The 10,087-nt window shown below is 36.4% G+C and overlaps 1 protein-coding gene across 1 annotated transcript; it reads right to left on the reverse strand.

Annotated features, from left to right (window-relative positions):
- Nucleotides 1–711: 711 nt before the first annotated feature.
- Nucleotides 712–9,850, reverse strand: LOC117566559 (uncharacterized). Its single transcript, XM_052003539.1, has 11 exons — nucleotides 9,689–9,850; nucleotides 9,336–9,636; nucleotides 9,090–9,275; nucleotides 7,677–8,523; nucleotides 7,462–7,618; nucleotides 4,005–4,271; nucleotides 3,011–3,154; nucleotides 2,801–2,954; nucleotides 1,994–2,733; nucleotides 987–1,285; nucleotides 712–926 (listed from the first exon to the last, which is right to left on the reverse strand). The coding sequence occupies exons 1-11, from the start codon at nucleotides 9,770–9,772 to the stop codon at nucleotides 728–730; spliced, it is 3,378 nt and encodes a 1,125-aa protein (XP_051859499.1). The 5' UTR covers nucleotides 9,773–9,850; the 3' UTR covers nucleotides 712–727.
- Between the last annotated feature and the right edge of the window lie 237 nt (nucleotides 9,851–10,087).

The following is a 10,087-nucleotide window of genomic DNA, read 5'->3' on the forward strand; positions in this document are numbered from 1 at the left end:
TCTGTTTCGATCTTTTATTTCCTCTTCCTCAACTGTCCGCAATCCGCACTATCAATGGGCAGTGGCTGGTATCTGGTCCACATGACGTATACGCGATTATAGTTGTTTATATGCTAATCGGGCCGTTTAGCAGCTAATAAACCCGCGCGCCCCCCTTTGACACGCCTCCTTTTGAACAAAATCATTGAAGAATATGAAGAAAAAAAGTGAAGCGCGTGCAGGCGCCAAGAAAGAAAGCGTCAGCTGTTCTGAGATCAGGTATTAGGTATATCAGCGATATCAAGTATCAGGTCTATATATATACTATATATATAAATAGAGATATCTGTATGAGCATGTGTAGCAGCAAATGCTAATGAATGTTAATCAAGCACAAGACCATTAATATATGACGATTGAAAGGGAAAAAAAACTCTGATTCAAACAACGATTCAAATATGTGTCGTCAGTACTATATATACTATATATAGTATGTAGTAGACGAAGCAGCTTTACAATTGTAGACAACATATGTTTTATTGCAGTTCCCAAGGTGTTCACGTGTTGCGATTTGTAAGCTCGCCAAACTGTTATAATTTAACTGGCACAGTTAAAAGCGCCACACGCGCGGCTAATTGAAATTGTTATGGAAATGAGTCGAAGATTGTGGCGCAAGTGAGTCTAGACTGAAATAAAGCGATTGAATAATAAATAATCTTAAAGCAACACGTGTGAATTTGTACGTTTATTAAGCATTTTTTGGATCCTTTGTTTCGCCTAATATATGACTCCACAATTTGGCATTTCTGGTGCGAAACTCTTGGGAAACATTCACCTCAAAACCTTCATCAGAATTCTCAAAGCTCTGATAATCACAAATGCCATTGGGTCGTGACTTTAGCACTGTCTCCGAGCAAGGCGCCAATGTCTCTGCATTCCTTGGTTTACTGAAAGATAATAAGAATATATAAAATATATAATTTAATAATACTTGGTTCTCAACTCACCCCGTCTTGGCAAAGTGCACAAAGTAGTCCACAAATGAGGCCACAACTTTCGCTTCTGTTGAGTTGCGTTCAAAGTCGGGGAAGAGCATCGGACTGCGAAACAGATAAATCAGATCATCGCAGTGCACAACGCCGTATTTCTTTGTCACATTCGCACTTGTGTAGATCGAAGCATAGCTATAGGGACCCAGATAGTTGAAGCTGTACATGTACAGTGGATGCTCGCTAACGTTGACGCTGCGCACATAATCTGAGACCGCATTGTACAGCGGTTGCTTGAAGCCGCGATCTGAGATGAGCTGCAGACAATATAATAATAAAATAAAGTATTGTAATGTATTATGGATTAAATTAAATTATATAATGTAAAATTATAAAAAATTAAGTTGTGGAAATAAAATTTTGATTCATATAAATAAAATTTATTAAACAAAATTGTGCAAATAAAAAAAGAGAAATAAAATTGCAATAGGAAATTGGCTGCAACTCAAATAAAACGGGGTATACTAAAAATACAACTCTAATTTATTTTGAGTAAAACTAAAAATTAAAATTGTTGGAAATATTCTAAAATATGTTTGTTTAAATTATTATTAAGTAATAAAAATGAATCCCATTGCATTTTTAGATAAAAATAAAAAATTCAAGTATTTTTATATTTAAAATCGAAAAATATAAATTATTCTAGTTCAAGAGAATTTTTAGTATGGGATAAGATCATATATATGTATATAAATGAATGTTTTATCATCTGTGACTGGATTATATATGTGTCAATTGAAAGGTAAAATGTGCTATTTAATTCTAAAGGTATTTTTGAATACGATTTGTCAATTTTCGTATTTCAAATTAAGTTTTAGCTGTCATAGTATTACGAAACTATTCATAACAACTATATCAACTATAGCTCTATCGATCTTTGAGATATAGTTCTTCATAAAAGCAGGCAGACAGTCAGACAGAAATGAACAATCCCACATTATGTTCCCCACTTATCTAGTACTCACATCTAGGAATCCCTGCACTGTGCTCTCATTGACCTCGTGCTTGTTCTGAAAGTATTCCTCTAGAATTAGCTGCATCGACTTCTCAAGCTGCTCTTGGCTAAAATCGGGTGGAAATTCCATCAGTTCCTGCAGCAATTCATCGAAACGAGAGTTGAAATCCTCCCTCAAAGTCACATTCTCCATAATGTTGACCACACGCACTGCACCTTCTTGAGGCACTGTGCCCAGCAGCCAAGGCACAGCCTCGTAGCTGCCTTCGGCCAGCAAATCTTTGGGATGCCTGCTGAGAAAAGCGTCCGGATGACCGGGTTCAACTACAGGTCGATAGTTGGTCATGTGATCTACATCCCAGAATTTTAATCCATCGCCCGCATTCAACAGCGTGTTGACATCGACGGCACGCAAAGCTCTGGCCAACTTGGCCGTGCTCAGCTGTTGGGCATCTTTTACCTGACACAGCTCAGCTGTAAGACGCGCCTGTTCCAGAGCGCTATCAACTATGGCAAAGGGAACATTTGCTGTCCCGCTCATGCTGATGACGTGCTGGAACAATCCTTTCGACTTGGGGCTCAACATGTGCATGTGAGTGGAAAGTCCGCCGGCACTTTGTCCGAAGATGGTCACGCGTCTTGGATCGCCGCCAAAGGCTTTGATGTTGCGCTGCACCCAGCGCAGGGCCAGCTGCTGATCCTTGAGCCCAAAGTTGCCTGGTATAATTGCATCTTCCGTGGACAAAAAGCCTGAAGAGAAAGGAAGATGAAAACCACTCATTTCAGCTGTTAATTAGTCAACTTTTCTCCGACTTACCTAAAGCACCCAACCGATAAGCCATTGTGACCAAAATCACTTCTTCATTGTCCATAAAGTACTCGGGTCCTGTGATGGCAGGACCTGCGGAGCCGCTAAAGAAACCGCCGCCATGTATATAAACCATCACAGGCAAATTTTGTTGCAGGCGATTCTATAAACAGACAACAGTTGAGGAGTTTGAAGAATTGATAAAGATAGAAAACCAACCTCTGGTCTGTAGACATTGAGATAAAGACAATCCTCTTCTCCATAAATCAGCGGCGTGGGCATCAGATAGTTCTTTTGTATGCAGTCCGCTTTAGCCGAAGTAGCATTGTAAATGCCCTGCAGCTTGGGCATCACTTTGGGATTCTAAATAAGTAGAAGAAAAATACAGTTGAGCTGAGGAATATTTGGAATTTTAATATGACAACTAATTAAACTAGATATACCAATTAAATAGATACAAGTAAGTGGATGGTTTAACTGGAATATCGACGCATACACAACTTTAAATACAATTTCTTAAGTTTATTATCACCGATGAGGAGACGAATTATTTTAATAGTTCCTACCGAAATTAGTCATAATGATTTCCAACAATGTTAGTGATATGATTTTTGAACTTTAACATAATTTGCCAAACGTTGAAATCATCTGTTTATCTCAAAAGTCTTGGTTTGGTTTCTGCATTACCTTTCTAAGAATTTAACTTTTTTATACAGACTACATATTAATTTCTAGGAACTGCTCGTTAAAGAATTTCGATAGAACTTTAATGCGCTAAGAATAAGAAGACTCACAAGTATTGCTTAAATATTTGTCAGCTCTAGCTGTTATAGTCTGCGAGATCTCTAAGTATGAACAAGCGGTCAGACGGACAGACAGACTGTCAAAACCATAAAATCCTGACTGTTGACGTTGGTCGAACTTTATGCATAGACTAACTTCAGGTTATTTTAATTATCTTGACGATTATAATTGAATTGTAATTTCTATAATTGGTTCCTCAATTTTATCTTTGCAAAGTGTGATTTTCTTTTATGTTACTAAAATTTAAATTTCTTTTATTAATTCTCCAATTAACTGTTAGCAGTTCTGATTAGTTCTTGACTCATGAAATTTAGTAGTTCTAGCTCTTATATTCTTCGAGATCTAAGGGCTTAAACTAGTGGACAGACTGGCAGACAGATCGATTAAACTACGTAATTTCAATACTTACACTGAATCTCAGCTCTCCAATGGGCGGCAGAGCGTAAGGAATGCCGAGGAAGGCCTCGAAGCGTTTGCTCTGATAACTAGGCATGTGGACGCCCATTAAGCAACCCAAGTTGCTGCCACAGACAACCAAAGACTTCTCGTTGGAGGCCAGGTTCGAGGCAGAGACTAGCGTCAGCAGCATTGGCAGCATCATCAACGACATTAGCATTGACAGCGACAGCGGCAAAAGTAAAGCATTCCCCGTATGAATCATGACTGATGGCTTTGTCTACCGAAAAAGAAATCAAAGTCAATAACAGCCGCCATTAATTATGCATAACTCATTTATTTATATTCATTCACCCAAAAAAGCTTCTTTTACCGATGATGTCAACGGCGTTTTGTTGATTTTGAAATTTGAAACCACACCAAATAAATTCCCACGACAAAAGCCGCGATGATCAAATTGGAGTTGAAGCTGAACTCCGCTTCCCCCTCTCATTGATAGTTCGATCAAAAGGATATCGATTGACTTGAATTTGTTTTGATTACTCACTTTGATTCGTTTAATTGCTGAACCACGTTTAATTCACTTGTCTAACTGGAGGGTGAGCCCCTGACACGACAGCGCACGAAATGTATCTGACAGGTTTGTAACCAAAGCGTTTGCTTTTATTCAATGAAAAAACAAACACAACACAAATACTTATAAATAAATAAGAAGAAAAACTTTGCTGTTGCTCTGGTTGTTATTCTTTTTGTTGTTGTTGTCACGCTTTGGAGCAACGCTTGGAAATGTGTTGATCTACAGTTAATTGTGCTCAAAGGTTTGCACTCGTTTTGCAATTTATTCAAACACACGGCCCACACGGCGTATACGCTATGTGATCGTTTCGATTTCGTTCGACCGACTACAGAACTATCTGTCGCATGCCTTTGCTTTTATCCTGTTCCCCACCAAACACTCACAACACACACACAAAACTGACAACAGAAAACTCCATATATATCTACACTTATATAATGTTAAATTTATATATTCTCGTTCCCATTTCTGTCGCTGTTTCCTGCTCGCTTCCCAGGCCGTGTTTGTGCTTGTTTGCTTGTGTTTGTTTCTTTTGTGATCTGCTTTCGCTTCTCAGATAAGAACTGATTGGTTGCGGGGGAATAAGAGGCGGAATTACGGGCAGGCCTTTTCACTTACTATACATATCATTATAGAAACTTCAATAAAGTTTACTTTCATACTGAAAGTATTCCTACAACAACGAGCATTAAAATATATTCGAAAGGCTTTTTTCAAAAAAATACTTTATATGCAATTACATATATTATTATAAGAATTATAAGAATATAGTTAATATTTAATATTTTCAATAACATTTCGTAGCAAATTTATTATGTATTAAAAAAATCATAGTATAAATATCTCAAGTAAAAATCATCATCAGCAATTAAGCCAGTTTTTCCATTTTACTAAAAGTATGATGGTATTTTTTATTTCGCTTTAGAATATCTAAATTTTTTGAAATCTTTATTTTATAATATATAATAAAATCTGTTCAGAAAAATATATATTTTTTCAGAAGACATCTTCATAAAGATATTAACAAAGGTCCCATAATATTTTTAAATTTTGTATTATAATATCTATACATAATTTATTTATTTAATGAATGTTAAAATACTTAAAATATTCTCTGTGATTTTTAAGAATATATTAAAACTAATGATATTTCAATTGTTTCTATTTGAATAAACACTTATCAATGTTTTGCAAATGATTGTTAAATTTATAGATATACTTTATATACCATAAAAAACACACCTATAGGTTGCTTTTTTCTTGTCATGTATAATTTCTGTCATACAATTTCTAATAATTACTTTATTGTTGAGTTGAATAAAAAGATAACATATATATTTGTATATTGATGTTTGTATTTTGATCAAATCAAAAGTGCAATAACCTAATAATAAATTTGTACTTCTCTCTGCAGTTGCTCCACTTGAATGATCAGCAGTGTGCTTACATATACATATATATATTACAACTTACATTGCATTACATTATTACAGCTTACTTTCCATATGGAAATGCAAGTTGACCTTCGTCTGGAAGTGCGAGCAAATTCGAGTGCAAAATAGGTCAACGCAGCAACGGAACAATCGCTGCGGCAGCTTCACATATCAATTTATTCACCAGTGAAGAATCTGAGCGAGGGCGAATGGGGGGAGAGTGGGAGGAAGGCACGTGTATTATCTGGTTATTATAAACTGGTCAAGTAATGCCTTACTATGTATGGCTGCGTATTTATTTTAGTAACTGTGCAACAGATAAAAAATGCTTTCATTCTTTGTTGTACATTTCACTTGATTCGAAAGTAGTTAGCGACGATAATACTATACTTATAATTATATACATATACCTTCAACTTATGTATGGATAATTCTCTAGCGAAAAATATCGTTTGAGAAACTATTTTCAGTGAAAAAAGCATAAACTGAAATAATTAAAAAAGTAAAGGTTATTCTTATAGCTCTGGATTAGCACTTTTTCATTTCCATTTTTGGAATCTTTTGTGTGTTTTTTTTTGTTGTTCGTACATATTTTTTAATTTTTTAAGTATTTTAAAATAAAAAAATATTTCCAAATTTATTGTTAGCTGTAATTAAAGAGTTTATTAAGAAATTATTCCAAATAAAAAAGTGTTTTGGTAATTTTTTTTTCACTTTAAATGTATTTCTTTTGTATATACATTTATTTTATATATAGTTATAGTTTAATAATACATTGTAAGGAATTTACATAATTTCCCTCTTTATCAATTCTATATTTACCAGTTTTCATTTAATCTTTAATTCATTGCAATGACTTGATACTGCAATTAATTTATTTATATATACATCGATTATTTCACTTCTAACTGGGTAATCTTTATTGGATAATCGAATACCAATTAACGGAATATTTATGAGCTAACACCTTACGGTAGATAACTTAATTGGCAAACAGCTATAGTTGAATTTATTATTTAATCGGAATGCCTACAAACATTCTTATGTAATAATTATTATTTATATATGCGCATTTATTGAAATTTGCTTATAAATATTGGAAAAGAAGTTTGTTCGATAAGAAAAATAAGTATTTAATTGAAACTAATGGAATCACTTTAAGAATAGTCGTATACTTGTTATAGGCGTATACGTAATTTTCTTATAAACTGTATTTAGACAAAAACAACAACATAAATCTTGATAGAAAAAATCTAAAGTAAATACCAACTATTATAAATGAATACATACATTTTGAAAATAATATGATTTATTACGTATACGTAATAACGTATTCCTTTATTCCTCTAGCATGATCATTGTTGCAGAGTATACGCCTACTGCGAACTCTAAATGTTCAGCCAAATGAAATTCACACTATTTTTGCTAGACTTTTAAGAGTTGCTCGCCTATAAATAAAGTTGCTTCCAGAGCGAAAGTCCACGAAGATCCATTGAACTCTCGATTGATTCTCGATAAACTCCATTCTGGTCGCCAAAACGCAAATAGTTGCAAATTTTATCTGCTGTAAAGTCCTCAGCTTTGCAGGGCGGCAAATCAGTGGCATTGTAAAATACCCTAGAATATTTTAAATATATTGTAAGGTCGATTGTTTAGTTTAACTCTTATAACGTACCCAGTTTTAGCGAACTCTACCAGCAGCATTGTCAGTCGATTAATGGCCAACTCGTCAGCGGAATCTTCGGGATAGTTGGGCAATAAACCTGGCATGCGTATCGTATGCAAAGCATCATCCATGTGCACTGGTCCAAGCTCGCGGGGAATAATTTCCGTGCTGTAGGCGCGAGAGAAGGAAATATTACTTAAGCTATGAAACTCGAAGCGATAGATGGAAAGCGGTTCCTTGGCGTATTTTACATAGCTCTCAGCAGCCGCATAGAGTGGATACAGAAAGGTAAAGTCACCATACAAATTCGAGAGTGGAATCATCGTTTGTTCATTGAGTTCCAACTTCTCCACATCGTATAGCTTGAGCAGAGCTAACAAAGTTTCCTCAGTTGTTTCATCTGGTAAATAAAGAGCTACGCTCATCAACTCGAGGAACCTCGAATTGAACACTTTCAGCAGTTCTGGAGTGGTGAGCATGTTCAACAGAAACATGGATCCTTCACCGGCACGAGATGAGCTGCCCAGTAGCCAGGGCACTTCGTGTATGCGGCCAGCGAGGTGAGACACTGACAAAGGTTCGTTAAAGAAGGATTCGGGTGTTGCATCCTGTTCGATAACAATTCCATAGTCAATGAGCGGCACATTGTCCCAAACCTTCATGGCATCGCCAGCTAGCAGCAAGTCCATGGCATCAACGGCACGCAGTGATTCAACCAGTTCTTTGGAGTCCAGACTGCCAGCCAGTGCAACTCCTGCACTCTTCGCTAGCTTACGCACACTATTCATCGGATCCTTTACATGCATTATGTTCGTTAAAGCGGTGCCGCTCAAGGACATGGCCCGATGAAAGAGACCTGTTAAGGAAGTGAGGGGAGGAAGGAGGGAAAAGAGAAGTTAGGAAGAGAGAAAGTATAACTATTAGTTCAAATTAATAATATTAAGAAATTCCCGAAATAATGTAGAAGAAAAATATGATATGTTTGAATACAAGAACAATAAAGTGGAGTGCATAACAAGAAAGAATGTTCCAAGAGATTTTGTTGGCCGGACGATGTGGAAAAGTGATAGAAAGTTTAGAAGAAGCAGTAGAAAGATTAGAAGCAGAGAACATGAAATGAAATTTTTGATAGATTTGAGAATATTGCTAGCAGATTGAAGATAAAATTTAGAAGAAGTCGTAGAGAAATAAGTTAGCGTGCAAAACTGTGTTGTTAGAGTAAGACTTTTGAATTACATATGTTTCCCACTTAAAGAAATATATATAAATATATAGAAAGGGCAAAAGAGATAAAAAAAATAACAAAATTGAAGTCAGTACACGTTTTGGAATGTATATGTAATGAAGAAAACTTAAATAACATATTGAATGTAAGAAGACAATAAATTACAATCAAAAGTGAACAATATATTGATCCCTTACCTTTTGAATTAGGGCTAAGCATGTGATAGTGGGCTGATATGCCGCCGGCGCTATGGCCAAAGATGGTGACCAGCTGCGGATCGCCGCCAAAGGAGGCAATATTCTGTTGCACCCACTGCAAAGCCAAGCGCTGGTCCTTGAGGCCAAAGTTGCCAGACATGTGACTATCGCCTGTGCCTAGAAAGCCTACAAAACCAACCTCATTATAACGCTAAAAAGAATATAGACTGCTTCTTCCCTCCATACCGAATGCACCCAGACGATAGTTGATGGTCACCAGAATAACTTGCTGCGTATCCATAAGATACTCGGGGCCAACTGAAAGCGGATCTGAGGAGCCACAGTAGAAGCCACCCGAGTGTATGTAAAACATGACAGGCAGTGGATTATGATCGGCAGGAACAACAGGTCTATAGACATTTAAGTAAAGACAATCCTCTTCACCGAAGATGGGTCTTCCCAAGATGAAGTAACATTTTTGCAGGCAACTGTTGTGAGCTTTGCTGGCATCCAGAGTTCCTTGCCAGGCAGTGGCAGCCACAGGATTCTACAAGGAATCAGCAATCAGTTAAGCAGTGAAGAAAATTCATCGACTGCACCTTAAATCGCATTTCGCCGATGGGAGGCTGTGCAAAGGGAATACCCAAAAAGGCCTCAAAGGCAGCTCCTTTATATCCTGGCATCGTGGTGCCCTTCAAGCATCCCAACTCCTCGAGGCACACATCCAACTCCGCGTGTACAACAAGCGCCAAGTAGAGAACACTACAGACAAATGTCCACATGATTAATACTTCAATTGATTCTCAACAATTGCAGCTTCGCTATTTATACTAAAGTTGCTTTGCATGTCAAACATTTAAAATACTATATTTAATATTTTAATAGTAGTTTAGTCCGATTAACCGTTTTGCTTACTTTAAGAAAACTAAAGCTTCAATTAATTGAGCAATAAGCTTTGTTTTAAATTGTTGACAAGTGCTTTAGCCCAGAATGATTCG

Source organism: Drosophila albomicans, chromosome 3, assembly GCF_009650485.2.
Source record: "Drosophila albomicans strain 15112-1751.03 chromosome 3, ASM965048v2, whole genome shotgun sequence".
Classification (NCBI taxonomy): Eukaryota; Metazoa; Arthropoda; class Insecta; order Diptera; family Drosophilidae; genus Drosophila; species Drosophila albomicans.